Genomic DNA, 19,231 nt, shown 5'->3' with positions numbered 1-19,231 from the left:
AGCAAACTCGCAGCATCAGTAGCGTAGCTACGTGACAATTCGATTTAACGCGGACAACATCTGTTTCCTTTTAATATATATTATTTAATATATAATATTTTAATATATCCTTTTAATATAAATGCCGGAGAAAAAAAGCGAAATAGCGTAGCCATATGGAATTTGACAAAATAAATCGCTGTCAGAGAAATGATGACGTTTTCGGGCGAGATCAAAAATATGCGTGTGGACATACGAATTATGCGTACGGTTGCAACTATTATAATCGCGTGCAACGTTGTTTGTTGGCACGCGAGATCTATGTTAGGTATCAAGTACAATATTTTATCATTAGTTCGAAAAAAAACGTATGCAGCGAAATTTCTCTCTTAATAATCTCTTGGATTTGAATCTCTTGGCTTGAATCTTTCCTAACTTGATTGCCGATATTTTTACTAGAATATCAGTTGAATCACGTAAACATTTGTCGTTGTAATTAAATAAAAAAATTAATGTATCTTCACGTAAAATATACATTTTATTTTCATTATTATTTAGATTAGAAAAAGTTAGACGATAGAATCTAATGTTTTATCATATCGTAATTTTTTTACAAAATTTTCCACAATGATTAAAAATTATAGAAACGAGCGTATCTTTAGCAAAAGTATAAAAATGAAAAAGTTGCTTTAATATTAGTTGTTTAAAAATTTACTTATAATAAAAAAAAAATTTTTGTTTGTTTTGTTTTATTTCTTTAATATTTTATTAATATTAATATGCTAAATAAATACTAGTAAGTAAAAATAGCATTTATTTAATATATTAATTATATATAACAAATCAATTAAAATATTTTCGTCGAGACTCAGATACAACAAACGGAAAAAAAAAAAAAATAGTTTTATTCTCAAAATTAGTATGAAACAGTTGAATAGTTGAAATTGAATAAATTCTTGTTTACGATATGCGCATTTTCCAGAACATAAAAGCCCATTCTCGTTACATCACTGATCGAGATCGACGAATTCGTCGTACCAGAGTCACCATAGAAGAGAAAGAGAGTGAATCAAAGAAGTAATTATATGTGACGTCACCCGACTGGTTTCAACACCCGAACCCGAGTGCAACGACGGGTCGAGTCGAATCGAGCCCGAGTAACAGCAAGTGGGCCTTGCAATTATAAACGGCGTAAAGAGACGCGTGTGGAAGAAAAATGCAATCTTCTTACAACCGTTTTGCGACCGGGGAGGGAGAGGCGAGGCGAAAATAGCACCTCCGCCAAAACTTTATGACCGGTAAATCATCGGCGCGTTAATGTCGATACGGTTTACGTAGCCACTTAAAGCGAACTAACGGACGCATTAATCACAATAAATCCGACAGCGAGTAGAAAATTAAATAAATCATTTCTAATTATTCATCGGCGAATGTAACGAGAAAGAAAGAGAGAGAGAGAGAGAGAGAGAGAGAGGTAGAGAAATCTACGACAAAACTGTCGGAAAATAACGCGTCAAATTCACCCAGTTTATTGCGCGTGATTTTTTCTTATCAATTGATAATTAAAAAATTTAATATATAATATAATAGAGAAATTCGTAATAAACACAATTGTATATGCATTTAAAGAAAATCTTTTTCAGATTTGTCAATGAATTAGAAAATACGAATGCGAAAAATTTAAACTTTGAAAAAAGTGACTTTTAAAAGACTTCTTTAGATAAGCGAATAAAAATTAAGTATTATCATAGATAAATTAGCTCGCACGCGTATCTTACAAATATTTATCGGTTTAATGCCTCTTAGTATTACGTAAATTTATTTAAATAGATTTAAATAAAATCTATAAATAATTGAAAGTTGACAGTAATCGATAATTTTATTTTATTTGTCTATTTAATATGCCGATCACATATAATATTGCGTGTGTACTAAATACGGTATAGTAATATTCCGCGCATGTTTCAAAGCGCAATTATTAGATGAAAATTACAACTTTACTGTATTTCATAAATAGTTCTCATGAAACCGATCCTATTATATAAATACGACATATATTAAAAAAAAAAAAGCCAAAAAAAAACTGCATAAAGCTAGTACGCAAATGATATAAAACTGGATTTACGGATAAATCAATGTTGCCTTGTTAGATTTTCCGAACAGAATTTAAAAGCGATTATATAAAACACACACGTTTTACATCACATGCAGTATTTACGTACAATTTTTGAAGATTTTTTTCTCTTATCGTGATTTAAATATTTCATGAATTCGAAGCTTCATTGAATATAGATAAAATAAATAGCATGGAATGAAGAAACAATTCTATAAAAATGTTCATGTGCAAATTTTCGCTCAAATGCAGAAAATCTTGCTGAAAACGTATTCGAAACCTCGCGTGCGTATATATGTATACATATAAGACGATGACTTAAAGCCATATATCGTCGCAAGTATAAATATCGGGTGCATATATGCATCTTCTCGCGCGTATGAATAATCGAAGTTACAGTGTAACTTCGATTATTCATACGCGACCAGGCAATCTCGAATATGCATAAATAAATCGTTCGCCGAAGGCAAAGTAACGGAAAGAATTTTCCGACTAATTGTAAATCGCGATGAGCGAATTATTTTCAGATCTCCGTTAATCACGAGAATTCAAAAATCGAGAATGTGTGATATATAATTAAGCGTTAGTTTATTACTAATTTTTTGCTCCACTCCTTAGGATTTATTACTATCGATTAATAAATGGATATGAAGGAGAAAGATGCTGATTTAATATTGCATTAGCGCTCCTATTATATCTTCGAAAAATATTTACTGCAAATCATACAAAAACAAATTATTAGAATTAATTAATCGTTAATTGAGATGACAAAAAAAAATAAATAAAAATTTTTTAAATACGATAAAATTTGTATAATTTCCCGTAGTCACACGACTGGGAGAAAAATGGATATAAAATGAACAATAAAAATATAACATAATAAGCTCATGATATAAAACATAATTTTATAGATTGAAAGCCTCGATATAGAAGTCTATATATTTCTCAAAACAATTAATCGCTCATCTTTGACGACTTAATTTATATCATTTTAAAATATAAGAATTTATCGATCGAGATTATGTGTTATTTTTCGGTGATTAATTGGCGATTAATTATAATATATTTATTCTTTATTTATAATTCGTTATAAATATCTTCAAAAACGGGTATGCTAATGTAAAATCTGCAGTCATTTTTCGATATCAATTTCCTGGTAATTGATAGAAAAAATAAATTCATGATTAGAGCAACAAATTTATAATTTAATAGCATATATAATAATATTTAATTATACCATACGAATTGTGACAATTCGTATCTCTCTCATAATGAGAGCATTAGATGAACGGAAATTTTTCTTCGACGGAGATAATGAGACCTCAGCGAATCGCACGTGGCAATTTTTTTACCCGGAACGTGTCTATTATCTATAATCTATATTCTATATCAATAAATGATGGTAATCCGCGATACACTCCGATTATCGCGGCAAAAGATCGGATCAGATGATACAACTCTCGCGCGACCTTCCACTCGTACGTACAAACAAGCAAAGATATTTCTCTACATCGCGAAAGCTCTTATCTGTTTATCCGTTGTCGTTTTCGTTATAATAGCAGGTTGACCGAGATCTCGCGTGTACCGGGCGTAGACCGGAAGCTCGATTAACGCGATCCTGCTTATCGCGACCGCTGAACACGTACATTCCTCCATTCCTTGATTTTTAGTTTTAAATAAATTCACCATCTTAAATCCGATTTTTCGTTTCTTTTCAGGAGAACTCGAGCACCTAATTTTATCGGTTAAATAAATATACATATATGGGAAAAAGAGAGAAATATATATATATATATATAAATTTTTTTTTTTTAGGTAAAGAGTATCTTCTCGGCAAAATAAGTTTTCGCGAGACGAGAAACTATTATATCCGCAGATTATTTGACATAGTGTATTTACTCTTGAAGAATATATGAATGTAATACGGCATCTTTGACATTCTGGAAATGGCTCGTGCCTTCTTCTAGCAATGTGTTGCGCTAATAGAAACTCGCTCGAATCCGAATGCATAATGTGCTACGTAGGATGACTATTGTATCGCTGCAATTACGCAGTAAATGCAACGTTCAATACACACAGTCGGACGATTAACTCGCTGCTAATCATAAGATTGTTTAAATAACGAGCTAATCTCGCGTTGATAGCATGTTCATGTGCGTCGTCGAAGGTGCAAAATTTTATTCTTTACTATAATTTGTGTAATATTCAATTTGTGTGCGCTCTGAGTCTAATTAATGTCGCTTAATTCAATTTCCCAGGCTATACGAACAGTGGAAATAATTTTTTTTCTCGAAATTAATTTAGGGTGTCTCTGTTCGCGAAATTATAATATATAAGATTCTGTCAGCGGGAGCAGTGGATATAAGATTCAACAAGGATCTCTTTATCAGTGAGAATGAAAAACTTTGAAATAATGGCAATGCGATGAGTGAAAGGAATAAAGCAACAGGTGTCTTAAACGCAACAGGTATCTCAGGCGTACAACAGGTCTCTCGAACGCAACAGATGTTAATGTCATCTTCTCCACCCTATTGTGCTCTCCATTACACGCCCTTGATATGAAATATCGGATTTAATCAGACGCTCTTCATCGCACGATCGATTGTATAACGAAATCGAAATGTAAAGCAGATAGAATATCTTCGCGATAGAAAAAAGAAATATATATATATAGCACTGAATAAAAATTCAAGACAAGTGAGAGATTATTTTCTCTGCGAAAAAAAAATAAAAATTTTCTAAATACGATCAAATTTGCATAATTTTCTGTGGTTACGTAACTATGGGGAAAAAAAAATGGATATAAAATTAACAATAAAAATATGACATGATAAGCTTATAATATAAAATAGAATTTTATAAATTGAAGCTTCGATAGAAGAGTCTACATATTTTATAAAGTCGCAATGATTTTTTTATAACGAAGCAAATACGAGCAGAGAGAGAGAGAGAGAGAGAGAGAGAGAGAGATCGAAATGTGACGCAATGCCTATCGAAATTTCGAATGCTACTTAATTAATCATATTCAACCACGCTCTGCATCAGGAATCGACGCACGATAAAAGGAAATCGGAACGCACGCGTCGATGATCCATCCACGATGAAAGCACTTGCATAATGAAATGCACCGAGTTTAAAATTAACACCTACTGCTGACCCTGGTTCCGATCGTTTCGCTCGCGCATCGAATTTCGATTATCATCAATAAAAATCGTTGCTTCGACGACAGCAGATTTTTTCTTTTTTTTGCGCTTTCTTATGCGAAAAGAATTGATAAGATAGTCGCATATCCTCGAATTTTTATGATAGGGCGATAATAAATTTAAAAAATTCCAACAAATGAATCGATTAAGAAAACACCATATGATATACTATTTCTGGAATACATATACGCAATCGCCTTTTATTTTTAATGTAATATAAATCGTAATATAATTCGTATTAAAAGTTAATATAAATTATAGAAATTTAAATATTAAAAAAAAGAGAGAGAAAAAAGAGAGAGAGAGAGAAGAAAAAAGAAAAAGAAAAAAAATGGAACGTTTAGCACGTGTTGAAATAAGTCACGTGCAAAAGTCAAAGGAAATTTGTTATTTAAAATAGCAGTCGCGCGGTTTCGTAAATTTTATTTTGTATCTATGGGAAAAGATCAGCCCGCGAAAGAATAAATGTCAGCACCAAGTTTCTCGTAGGGGAAAACATTATAATACTAATCTCTGCGCCTTTGATGGCGCAACCTGTATGGAAGTCCACTGCCGATGCTGCCTTCGAACAAGCGGAATGCAAATTCCCCGCCGAGCATTTAGCGCCGGCTTCAATATTCACGTCGCGCGTGTCAATACTTAAGCATCATACGTGCGTATTGAGTCGCGCGTATGCACCTGACAAATGAAGCAGAGTGAACATGTACACGGGCGTCAATAAATCGAACACAATCGAATGAGTACGGGCGTTGAAATAGAACGAGATGCAAGTGCAAAGTCGCGAAATTATTTCATCTCGTTCATTATTAAATCTTCCTCTTTAAATCGAAATTATAAAAAAATTATGATATGAGATGAGTGAGAGAACTAGCCTTAATAGTAGTTAATAATTAAAAATTAAGAAAAGACTCTGGCGTGTGTCTCATGTTTTAGCAAATAAATCGCAAGACTTCGCATCTCTCAGTTATTTTTAAATGCATTTTAAAAATAAATAAATTAATAACAAAGATATTTAATTGTAATAATAGAATAGCAAAATGATGTCAATTTAAATCACGGAAAAAAATCCGTGAAGAAGAATATGTAAATACGTAATCGGTTGCCTGAGCAAAAAATAGCTCCGGGCTTATAAAACTGTACTTTCGTCGAGGAGAAAGATATCCGAAAACAAATACAAGTTGTTGTTGACGATACGAGCGGCGACAAATAAAGGTATTTAAAAAAAGGTGATCTCAAGCCAAAGCAAGGGGAGGGGAGGAGGAGGAGGAGGAGGAGGAGGAGGAGGAGGAGAGATGAGTTCAAATGTTGACAAAGATCGAATTTTTGCATACTCGTATAACGAAGAAATTTTTACCGAAATTACACGACAACTTCTCGATCGTTAATTAATTGTCAATTAACGCATGAAACTTGTCGCGATTTTTTTACTAACATCGTATAAATCTTATCACAGATCAACAATGAATATTTTTATCCCCTAATTAAAAATTCTCAGAGAAAGAGAATATATATTTTTGATCACCCTATATATCATAAATTCTCTTACGATAAACGTAAAAGAATTAAGACGTCAAAGTCTTTCCTCTCGAATTCTTTTTGAAGAATGGAAACAAACTTTATATGAGGGTAAAAAAAAAAAAATCATCTGTTTTACGTTTTACAAACTGAATATAAATCTTATTAAATAATCGATATTATAAATCTTCCTTGCATTATCTATAAAATGTATTATCTTTCTTCACCGTCTTATCGCGCGTGAATATACGTCCCTATATTTATTATACTTGCTATAACTTTCTAAAAATATATTCCATGAAAAAAGAAAGAAAGAAAGAAAGAAAAAGAGAGAGACATTTGGCATGTTTATTTTCAAGAGAACATACAATATGTAAGACGAATATGTGTGCGTGTAGGTGCTATCATTTTGTCTCGCACTGTACTTCGTTATCGCTTACTATCGACGATGCGTGTGATTTTCAATCGCGTTTTTAACGCGTCTGTCAAAACGAGAAACGTCACGAGCGGCCTGAACGCGCCTTTAAAAATATCCACGTTTTTTAAGGCGGGAAATTGGAGGGCCGACAAGGTCGCGGCGCAAGGTGCGCGAGAGCAGGAGGGGAGGGGATAAAAAAAAAGACGGAGAAGTGGAGAACGCGGACGCGTGTGTGCGCGATAAATCATACGTATATATATATATATATATACGCGAGATACGCAGAAAAACAGAGCCGCGTGGTACCAACCTGTCGCTCTTGTCGACGACCGCGAGAGGCGCGAGCTCCTGGAGCGGAGGCTCCGCGGATATGCCCTGGGCACGATCGCGGGTACGAGGCTTGGTCGGCGTGAGCGGCGGCGCCGCGCTGAAGGGCAGCACGCTCAGGAACTTGTCGAGGTGACTGCGCAGCTCCTGGATCTCGCCGTCGCGGCAACAGACAACCGCCTCGAGCTCCGCGATCCTCTCGTCCCTAGCCCGCAGCAGTTCCTGGAGCTCCCTAAGGGTACCCATAGTGGCGATCGGGGCACCACCTCCTGCGGTGCCGCCGATGATGTGCGGCACTTGGGTGACTTGCGTGGTGGCGGTGGCGGCGATCGTGGTGGTGTTCGCGCTGGTGCTGCTGGTGACAGCGTCGACGGCGACGACGGCCGCGGCGCCGTGCGTCGTCGGCAGCTGCGACGAGGCAGCGGCGTCCTCCTCCTCGTCGGCGAGCGGCTGCTGCGTCGACGAGAAGCACAGCGAGTCGAAGCACACGCGCATAGACACGCAGGCGTCGCCGATAGGCACTCGATATTTGGTACCCTTGTCCATTCAACTTGCCGTAACGCGCGCGCGCGAGAGAGAGAGAGAGGTTTTATGCGCGGAGCGACGCAACCGGGAGACCCGACGAGGATGTCGTCGGTTGTTACTATCGCGCGAATTCGCGTGATCGCGCTCCCGAAGAGCGGAGGACCGACGTCCTCCACCGCCTCCGTGTCGTCCCGCGTTTGTCGGCCGAACGGGAGAGCGAAGGGGTGAACAAAGTGGGGAAGGGAAGAGGATGGTGCGAGAGAAAGAGCGAGAGGGTAAATGAGAGCTCGGGAAGGGATGGGGAGAGGGAAGAGGGAGGGGGAAACTCGGCACGCATCACGCCGGTCGCGAACGCGGGCTGTTATGACGTAACGATAAAGTCCGAAAATCGACTATATTCACTATATATATATATATATATATATATAAATGTCGCCATATTCTGTGGATAAGAGTGCGTTCTTCTTATCCGTTCGTCGATAAAGCTGAAACAAGATTTATAAATTTAATTATATTTATAATATAATAAACCTAACCTAACACAACCAGCATTTATAAATTTTATTAATTTTTAAATATATATTTATTTTGTTTTAAATCGTTTTCTTTTTCTTTTTTTTTGCGAAAAAGAATTATTAAATTTTATTTTAGCAATAGATATGCAGTTAGAATATTTATATCGCGTCGCATTTAAATATTTTTAATAAGATTTAGATTTATTATTTTTAATGAAAAAAAAACTGCTGTTTTTATTCCTAAAGATGATATTATTTTGCTATCTTCAACAACTTTTTATATCGAAAAAGTTCCTTAAAAAATTTTAAAAATATCGTTTGTGTGCAAAATAGATTTATAATACCAATAGATGAAGTAGCCGCATTAAATTATTTTTTCTAGTAAAATCAACGTTATTGGTCGTCAAATTTTGCAATTTTTTCCTTTTTTATTATCTTTTATTTCAATTTATAATATTGTAACTTCAAATATTATCGAAATGTATACAATTAAAGATTCTTTAAAGGTTTAAAGCAATGCTAGATAAAAATTTGTTATTCTCAAATGAGCTCTATGAATAATTATAGAGAACTTTGACACAGCCCAATTATTAGTAAGTTGCAATAATGGGTATATAACAGATCCAAAATAAAAATATACAAATTGAATATATACATACAGTCATATAATATCATCAGCCCTTTCTAAACCCTCTATAGATATGATCCTATTTATGGCTCGTCCGACTCGGAATAGATGGGCGAAAATCATACTAAAGTTAGTTTTATGAACTAACTTCAATATGGATTTTATTATTTTTCCAAACTGTTTATTTTATGGATTAGATATTGAAATTATTTAAAAATCAAATAATTTGAAATTACGGTTTTATTTAAAGTCAATGATATCAAAATATGACAACATTAAAATTGTAATAAAATATAAATGGGTAGATAAACCACAAATAGAATCATCCTCTAGGAGAAAGAGCAATAGCAAATCTTTTAAATTTAAAAAGAATAGTTAAAAAATTATCTTTAACACATTAAAAATATGTGAAATATATTTATAGGAGATATTTGATCTAACAATAAGATATTTTCAATATTCTTAAAAAAGATCGATTTCAAAATAATAAAAGAATCTAAACGAAAATACTGGCTTGTTTTGCTGAGTGAAATACTCTATGTGATATATGCAATTATTAAGAATCAATTCAAAACACATTCCACACAAATTCGCATGTATGACTATAGATGTTCGGAAATAAAACGTGCGAATAAACAATAACCAAAAATGTATTATCCTTACATATAGATACATTATATAAAGATTACTGCAAAAAACCATTCATATAGTATTTGTGCATGTATATATGTACAACGGAAAATATGTACAATTTATAAATAAAAAAAATTCATTGTACTTCAATTGCGCTATTGAGATTTGTCATTGTGGAAGATGGGGTACGCTTCCTGTCCTTAGTACGGTTTTTGCGGCAACTGTAAACTCGTCGACGTTACACTGAATTTTTTCAGTTTTATGCGTCTCTTCCGTATTTAAAAATACATCATTCAAATAGACGTTATTCAAGCTGACGGCGCTATTTGATAGGATAGCCGTTCCAAGATTTGGGTTTTTCATGTCGGCACTATTAGCACGTTTGTGCGACGGAGATTTCGAGGCTACATCGTCTTTATCGGCTTGCGTGTGCGATATTATGTCGCACGCTTTACCGAGAATAATTAAACTATTTAATATGCGAAGAGCCACTAGTATAAGATAAGCTAATAGTAGAAGTATAATATCAGCGGGTCTCGTGGATGGTGTAATGGTTGTACATAGAACACGGGCCATGGCGACTCCAAGGGGAAGAGGTATAAAGCCCATTCGCCGTGCGACTAAATCCGAGGGATCCGAGAATGCTGTTTCTTGACGTGCCTGTGTCATATCATATGCCAAACTCACGGTATAATCCCTGTAGACGGTTGAAGGCAACTCGTTGAAACGTGTGATGAACGCGTGTTTTACCTTTACAAACATATAGTGTGACATTAGTATAGGTAGGAATGATTCACACGATCAAATATAGCTTGCAGATATTTCAAATGTAGCTTACAACTTATGTAAGCAAGCAAAAGACTATACAAGAGAGACTTAAACAATTTAACAATAAAAGTAATCAAGTTCAATTATCAATATCATAATCTAGAACCGACATATTTTTCGATATGTGTACATAATGTAATAATATAATTTATATTGCAATACAAACCCAATCAACAAGAACTTCTGCAAACAACAGTATCACGCAGTCGGGCAGCAAAACGGCGAAACGATCGCTGTGCCATGCGTATTCTTTCATTGTTTGTAGACTCACTGCAAGGAGTAGCATCGTTAGGTGAAATCTTTCCCTGATGTCGGCACAAGATAATTGGAACAAGTTGTTCTTGTCAAACTTCTTGAATACAGAACCCTTCAATTCTACAAACTGAAAATATTTGATATATTTGAAAATTCGTTTACATTTTGTATACTTACTACTTCATTTATTTATTTAAATTTGCTTTATATTTGATTCTTCAATATTAGAAAAATTGCTTCACACTTTTTATGGCACACTTACATTGTTAGACATCATAATTGTTAGAAGGGCTTTGTTACTGCTGTTGATCGCTACATTTAATGTCGTTGCTTGGAACAATACCAATATGCTATGCAACACTTTATGAAAATGCAGTGAAGGTATACATATCTTGTTTTGCAACTTAATGTTATCTCAGATCAAATTGATTATAATATAATTATATATAAAGGATACACACATAAGTGAGGGTGAATAAAAGATGCGGCAATGTACCCAAATGTGGCGCACGGGTAGATTTTGAACGAGAGCGCGGCTCGGTAGCGGTCCAAAGTAGAGCATCTATAGCATCTTGGCCAAACGCACTGAAAAGACGATCTCCTACCTCTAGCATATTGTAGAATATGTATAATTTTATAACCGACTGACTTTTAACCAAATGATACATCATGGAAGTGTCTACCACTTTCCAAGTAGCTATCCAACAACCTATTACTACAATCCCTTTTAATAAATTGCACACCTCAGCTGGGCTTAAATACGTTTCTGTATTTTTTGTGCCAACTTTTTCACCTCCACCCCTACAAAATGGGATAAGTGAAAATTTTTGAATAAACAAATATATATCATATTAATCAACTTCTCAAATACCTTAAGCAATGTCGTAAAGGTCTCGTAATCACTGCCCATAGTGCCATTGCAAACCTTATTGGTAAAAATGTATACACAAAGAGAAAGGAATCTGCACACTATGACAACAAAGATAATAATAAAATATAAATGATTCTAAAAATACAATTTTGACTATTATTTTATTCTTATAACAATATAATATTGTTATACCTGAAAAAAACCATAAGCCATAAAGTTTTCCACCTCTCTAGGAATTTTTATAAACGAGTAAACTTTCTCCCTTCTGGCAGAGAATGTCTCCTCATCATATTCCAGCTGATAATCTCTTGTTAATTCTGTTCTTAGAAATTGCATCAATGACACTTCTGAAATATTAATTTAATTTAGTCAAGCTAGATAAAAGTAAATCTATACAATATTATTCATAAAAATTTCAACTTTAAAATGAAAATTTCCATATAATAAAATTTCTAGCATATATAAATTGAGCTGATAACGCAACATATCTCAAATCAGAATTTGTCAAACGTGAAACTGGTATCTCTAATAAATGCATGAATCAGTGACGATGCTGACACATCTGTGCAGATGATTAATACTATCTTATCCATCGCATTTACATTCGATAATGCATAATTTATCATGCTAATTCTCTTTCTTTGTAGATATCTTATTACTTAGCAAAATGAATTCCAACAATCATGCATACACACATATATGTATATATATATATATATATACTTTGTTTTTTCTTCGGATCTTGTCCGTCCGATAATTCCGACCTACAGTGTGGATCCACATTTTCCACTCGCTGTCTATTGTTGGGTGACACATGATTTTTGTCAGTACCGCGAAACCTGATGGTCCTCTTCTCCGACCAGCTTTGCTCCATCTCCCCATCAGCGGAGCACGTGTTCTGCATCGCTCTCTGTAATATTCAACAACGAGCACCGTCGATGCAACGCATTCTCCACGAGCTCTTACTGTCTATTCTTATTCAGACATAACCGTGTGTCCCGTCTCTTGTATATTATACGTGTGCGATTCTGCTATCGTGCCTTGATTAAACCGCACATCGGACGAACTGTCATAACAGCACACGCAACACGCAACACGCAGCGAGAAACAACGTGCGTCGTTCGAATATGAAAGCGCTAAAACCGATAATTAATCTAGTTCTTAGTATATCTTTCATACACAAGGAAACAGGTTTTTTTTTTTTTTTTTTGCATGATACACTATTATTCTAGGTTTCCTAGTTTCGTGAAACTACGTAAAGTCTTCCGCATATCGCGGACATGTATATTTATGAATTAGATTTTATTGATAGCCAGTACAATTGAAATTCTCTGCTCTACGATTAACAACGTGCGATAAAGACGAACGTATGAATTACATGCCGTCGATAATTGTTAGCAGAAAATTTCAATTATCAACTATCAGTACAATATAATTATAATTTAATTGTTAACAAAATATAAGATATATGACAAAAAAATTCATTCCATATCGATTATTAAAATATAATATTCGTACATATATATTTAATTACATATTTTTCATTATTTATATAAATAAAAAGTTCGGAAATATTAAATATATATATATATATATTTAATAAAATATTTTTTTTCATTAATTAAACAACTCGGCGATGCGTTAAAATAAATTTAAATATTGATTACGCATATAATGACAATAATCTCATGATGATGTCATACTTCCTTAGTTACGTATTTGATTTGAATCAACAACAGTTTAGCATATATATCAATTTAATGTAAAGCGAGTTTCTGTGCATGTTTTTTCAGAAAGTTTTTTTTTTATAAAATATTGTGCGATATATAGAATTTCGCGATGAATATCTCAATGGAAAACAACGCTTCAATTGTACCTTTTGATAATGAATTTAATGTTGATAGCATGGAGCAATCAGGGACTAAACTCAAGAAAAGATTATGGATAGACACAAAGTCTTTGAATGTGCCAAATGTTCTGGATCCAGATGACTCCTTGATGAAGAGATTCCAAAATGCTCTGCGAGAACATCTTGTCCGTGTTGACAATAAGTTGAGCAGCGAGATATTAGAGCTTGTAAGGATTTTTTACTATCTTTTTTTTATTTAAAAAGTATTTATCGAACGAGTGCGTATAAATAAAACGTTAATATATTATGTTCGTCGAATAATTAACTGCACATATTTTACAGGAGGCTAAAATAAAATCTATAGAAAAAGAACACGAAGCAGAGAGCTTGCAATTGTACCATGCCCAACAGGAGACAGCACAGCAGCAAATGACAATTGAGAAATATCAAAGCATGATAGCAAATGTAATTTTACTGCGTGAAGAGAAAGATACGCGTGTAAGGGACGCGACAGATGTTCGTAAAGTCGCCCATACTAAATTGCTGGATGAAAAAACGAAAGAGGAAAACCTTGTGCATGAGTTGGAGCAACTTACAACTTTGCAAGCGCAATTTTCAGAATGGCAAAAAGAGCTCGAAAATAGTCTGGCTATTTCCAAACAAGTGTCTAGGAAAGATAAGGCGATTCAACGAGATTTAATTACTCAGAAGCAGCAGAAAGATTTTATAATATTCAGACTCATGGAAGAAATATGGAAAATTAAAAATGAGATAGCCAATCTAGATATACAATTGCAATTGAAAAATAAAGAGAAAATTGAGTTAAGCCAGATGATTGCCGACGTTAATGCCGACCTAGAAACGTTGCATAAGCAACATAAGAATTTATGCAACGCTTGGAATTCCGTTGTGCTGAATATTACTAAGCGAAATAAAGTTTACGAGCAATTAAACACAGAGCGCGAGTACGTAATATCTCCATAATCTTTAAGGATTTGAATGAGTGGATTTGTAACAAAAGATGATATCATAATCAAGTCACATTTATTGATTTAAAGAGATAATCACTTCAGTGAAACTCTACCATCATTTGCTAAATGAGGAAGATTGAAGTAGCCAATATCTTTTCAGGAAAATATGCGAATCCTTCAATACACTACATACAGAAATAGAGAAATTAAAGAAAGAAACTCATAAAGAAGCAGAAAACAATGAGAATTTGACCTCATTGCGTGTACGAATAGAAGACAATATACAAATTACTTCAAAGCTGATGGAAGTGGAAAATGACAAACTTAATAATTTGCAATCTGAATTAGTAAAAATGGCAAAATTTAGTGAACATGAACAACATGAATTTGACTTAATTAATAATGTACGTTAAATATTATTGCATATTTATTGAAGACTATCATAAAAATAAATATAATTAATTAATATATATTTAAATATACATATTATATATATTATATTTTTTTATGACATTGTTATTATCTTTAACGCAAATCTCATATTTTAGGAATGGCAGTATTTGTTACACGAAGAGGAAGAAACTGATAAAGAATTTGCGAAATTTTTGAATAAACAAAACGAGTTGGAAAATACAATATATAGCAAGCTGGAAGACAAAGTTGCGCATGATAAAGCAGCGCGTTATTTGAATAAATTATTAGTAGATTCTAAAGAGAGAATACAAGAACAAGAACTGTCATTAGTAGAAACAGAAAACTCATATGGCAGAAAGTTATTGGAATTAGAGCAACTCAATGCATACATATCTCATGAAAAGGTGGAATTAGAAGAACTTTTGCAAAGTAATGATGCAAAAGGAAAAGAGATAGATGAAATTCAGAAAGAAATAAAAAAACATGATACAACCATTGAAAGGAAACGAATAAAAATTATCACTTTGAATAAAACCATTGAAGAGGTAACATTACCAGCTGAGAATTCTATTAAAATATAAGAATTTTAAAGATTCTGTTTACTTATATAAATTGATAATTCTTTTTCACAGATATTATCACAGACTGGTGGTGAAGAAGTTAATCCGCTTGACATGAAAATAATGACCTTGGAAAAAAATATAGAAGAGATACAGCAAGATATTAAAAAATCACAGCAATTTTGGATTCGACAAGAAAGACACATGATCTCATTAAGCCAACAAAGGGATTTACAGCTGCAAGAACTTAATCTTTTTAATAAGGAAATCATGATAATGGAGCAAAAGAATTTGAAACTAGAGCATAGCTTGGAAATGTTTAATAAGGAAGAATCGAATATGGAAAGAGTATTAAATCTATTGCAACAAAAATTGGTACAGATGAACACGCAATTAGTTATACAGAAAGGACTGAGAGAAGAGTTAGAAGACAAAAATTCTATTACAAAAAACGAGGGAATGCAATCCCTTGAAGATGCAGAATTAAATCTAATAAAAATGCAAAGTAATTTAAACCAATTGTACGAGGAAAAAATGCTTCTGAAAGACAATCTAGATGCGGTGCAACAAGAAAGTTTATCGTGGGAGAAAAAAGTGAAATTTTAAATACATATTATATATAATAATAATAATAATAATATAATAATAATAATATATAATTATAATAGAGCACGAGAACAACATTTTCCACACAAGTTTACAATATTTAATTATTTACTTCAAGCAAACAAACCGTCGTTTAATGTATTCTATATTTTTAGGTGCAGTTAATGCAAGAAACAATGAAAAAGTTGAGAGATGAGCGTAGCAGTGGTGGTGACATAGCCGTGATGAAAAGCGAAATTCATAAAATGGAAATGCGTCTGTCACATTTGCGTAGGGTACAAGAAAAATTGATTCACGATATGGAGTTTTGTGTGGCGCGCAGAGACATTATATTGGACAAAGTTATGAGCAAATTTAAGAAAGATCCAAAAGGACAACACAATCAGAAAGTTATATTCTGTAAACGCCTTGCCGATCAAAAATTGAAGATAAAACAAATCGCGAAGGTAGTTATTATCAACTTGTCTCAAGATAGTTGAGATGTAAATCTTTCACTCTTCATATATATATTCTTCTAATTAATTATTTATTATAGGATACAAAGAAAACTGAAAACAGAATATTCGAGCAAGAATCTCAAATAAAAAATACACTAGACAAATGTAAGGAATTGCAAACAGCATTAAAAATGATAGAAGACGTTATTCCAGATGTGGATCAGGAAATAATGCAAATGGAAGCTGTTAAATATCATGTAAATTATGCGAATTATTTTCTTTTTACGAATTTGGAATTAATATTTGGTTAAAAATTTAACATTGTTATAATTAGAAAATCTTCTGTTTTTTGCAGAATTTGCAAGCATTAGTTTTCAAACAACGAAAAGTTAAAATGCTTCAAGACATTAAAAGTGGCCGATACAAGATGTTTTTCAAGAGTGAAACAGCAATAAGCGAAGAATTCCAAAACGAACAGATTCTTCATGATTATTTGAAACATGTAATGGAAAGAACAAGCCAAGACTTTCCTTTATTGAAAAATAATATTCAAAAAATACTTTTGACATTAGAAATATTATAAAATCCCAGTAAATATAAGCAAGGAAATAAAACAATGCAATGTATTTAATAACAAAATAATTTTAACGACTTATACAAATGCATAATGCATTTAGTATATCTACATTTACGATTGCAAATGATATACTTATGCAGAATGTACACCTTTAATGAAAGCTTCCATGGATAGAATGGGAGTATCCGGTAAAATACCATGACCCAAATTGGCAATATATCGAGTTTTACCAAAATTTGATACCATTTTGTGTGCACGATTAACAATTTCATCCTAAAAATAATGATGAGTATATTTAATATTCTTGTAAATATCTATGTATCAGTATAATTATCATTAATCAGTATAATTTTTATAAATTTTAAAGAAAATATCTAACACACCTGGGAAGAATACATTGCACAAGGATCCATGTTACCTTGCAATGTAACATTAGACCCAAGCTGTTCTCTGGCTTCACTAGGATCTACAGTCCAATCAAGGCCAATAACTTCGTAACTTTCATCCTTGGCGAGAATTTTTAAAGAATTCATGGTTGCACCTTTTGGGAAAGCAATCTATGAAAACAGATTCAAGGTTTATTTTATATTTACAAAAGTAATTTGTCCATTTCAGAATAATTATAATAAATACCATAGGCACTTCTGGAATATTTGCTTCTTTCAATTGCTTTCGTACACGTTCGCTTATTTGTTTGAGATATTTAAAAGAATAAGTTGTAAACAATGCATCATCGAAATAGTCACCATTGCTTTCAAATACTTGAAGTAACTTGAAAAAGATAATGTAATGTCATTTCTTCAATTTATATTATTATTAAAATATAATGTATTGTCAAAATATACTTCTGAATATACCTGAGCACCAGCCTTCACTTGCATCACTAAATAATCCACAATAACATCCGTAATTATCTGCAATAATTTGTGAGAGTCCTCTGGATACTTATACAACCAAGATCTTGCTTTTGCCATCGTGGAACTACCTCCTCCTTGAATCATGTAACCCATCAGTGTCCACTAAAATAAAAATTAATATATGTAAATTATATAATTCACGATACAGCAGAAATTTACAATGTACATTCCTATATTGAAATAATTTTCAATTTTGCATGATTTTCTAGACAATATAAAAGTACTTGCAGGTGCTCCGGTGAAACCTATCAATGGCACTCTTCCATTTAACATATGTCGAGTCAATGTTATAGCCTCCCCAACATATTTTAGAGCCTCTTCTACATTTGGTCGCACGAGTCTTGCTAAATCATTAGGATTGGCTAAGGGTTGAGGCAAGACTGGACCCTAACAGATACTTCTTATTTAAAGAGAATAAACAACGAGATATGAATATGATGTACGTCACTTAGCTATTGCTTTCGAAACATACAGTTTGCGGATATTTTAACTTACTATCCCTGGTGCCATCTCAACCTTCAAGCCCATCGCTTGAGGGATCACAAGAATATCCGAGAATATTATACTGGCATCCAGATCGAAACGTTCTATTGGCTGCAGGGTCACCTGGCATGCCAATTCCGGGGTTTGGCAGACGGTGAAGAAATCGTGCTGGGCTCTGACTTCCTGAAACTCCGGAAGATATCTCCCAGCCTGTCTCATGACCCAAACCGGCACTCTATCAACGGGTTCCCCGCGTGCCGCTCTGAGTATAAGATCATTTTTCAAGGACGGAAAATTATGCTCAATCATCCTGACAATCCTCCAGCGTCTTTTTCAGTTTCCTCCAATATATCCTTTACACGTAATTTCTTTATAAAGATTATTTTATATATTACATTGTAATATATTGCGTAATATTATATAGAATTCCTACAATTTAATTAGAATGTTTTAATTGTTATAAAAATACGTGATTTTCTGACAGTGCTTCGTTATTTACAATATGAAGACTCACGTATTACTACCTATAACCTATAGTACGAGCGTTTGCCTTTATTTAAGGAGTGGGGGTAAAGATGCACATAAAAAAAGGACATACTCTGCCCCT

The 19,231-nt window shown here is 33.5% G+C and overlaps 4 protein-coding genes across 5 annotated transcripts in view; 1 reads left to right on the top strand and 3 right to left on the bottom strand.

Moving 5' to 3' along the window:
* Nucleotides 1–8,307, bottom strand: part of For (cGMP-dependent protein kinase for) — a 35,273-nt gene extending 26,966 nt beyond the window's left edge. The window contains exon 1 of the mRNA XM_070298332.1: nt 7,539–8,307. Coding sequence (XP_070154433.1) covers nt 7,539–8,101 — 563 coding nt within the window. The 5' untranslated portion in view covers nt 8,102–8,307. The remainder of the gene's footprint in view (nt 1–7,538) is intronic.
* Nucleotides 8,308–9,855: 1,548 nt separating this feature from the next.
* Nucleotides 9,856–13,029, bottom strand: LOC138934983 (protein TAPT1 homolog). Its single transcript, XM_070299188.1, has 7 exons — nt 12,534–13,029; nt 12,003–12,157; nt 11,811–11,908; nt 11,397–11,740; nt 11,202–11,299; nt 10,851–11,066; nt 9,856–10,606 (listed from the first exon to the last, which is right to left on the bottom strand). Exons 1-7 carry the CDS (start codon nt 12,712–12,714, stop codon nt 10,025–10,027), a joined length of 1,674 nt encoding a protein of 557 aa, XP_070155289.1. The 5' UTR covers nt 12,715–13,029; the 3' UTR covers nt 9,856–10,024.
* Nucleotides 13,030–13,617: 588 nt separating this feature from the next.
* L(2)41ab (lethal (2) 41Ab) lies at nt 13,618–17,958 on the top strand. The gene is made up of 8 exons (XM_070299181.1): nt 13,618–13,886; nt 14,002–14,624; nt 14,791–15,034; nt 15,179–15,589; nt 15,677–16,198; nt 16,366–16,656; nt 16,746–16,904; nt 17,003–17,958. The coding sequence occupies exons 1-8, from the start codon at nt 13,650–13,652 to the stop codon at nt 17,228–17,230; spliced, it is 2,715 nt and encodes a 904-aa protein (XP_070155282.1). The 5' UTR covers nt 13,618–13,649; the 3' UTR covers nt 17,231–17,958.
* Urod (uroporphyrinogen decarboxylase) lies at nt 17,216–19,126 on the bottom strand. 2 transcript variants are annotated; one of them, XM_070299193.1, is made up of 7 exons: nt 19,058–19,121; nt 18,637–18,977; nt 18,370–18,528; nt 18,082–18,243; nt 17,858–17,995; nt 17,608–17,781; nt 17,216–17,497 (listed from the first exon to the last, which is right to left on the bottom strand). In XM_070299193.1, exons 2-7 carry the CDS (start codon nt 18,931–18,933, stop codon nt 17,357–17,359), a joined length of 1,071 nt encoding a protein of 356 aa, XP_070155294.1. In that variant the 5' UTR covers nt 18,934–18,977; nt 19,058–19,121; the 3' UTR covers nt 17,216–17,356. The 2 variants fall into 2 exon arrangements, with proteins under 2 accessions (XP_070155294.1, XP_070155293.1); XM_070299192.1 differs by having other exon boundaries at nt 18,637–19,126.
* Nucleotides 19,127–19,231: the final 105 nt, after the last annotated feature.

This window comes from Polyergus mexicanus, unplaced genomic scaffold, assembly GCF_030449975.1.
Source record: "Polyergus mexicanus isolate NDT 795.1 unplaced genomic scaffold, iyPolMexi1.0 SCAF_7, whole genome shotgun sequence".
Lineage (NCBI taxonomy): Eukaryota > Metazoa > Arthropoda > Insecta > Hymenoptera > Formicidae > Polyergus > Polyergus mexicanus.
This window is presented reverse-complemented; position numbering and strand designations above follow the sequence as displayed.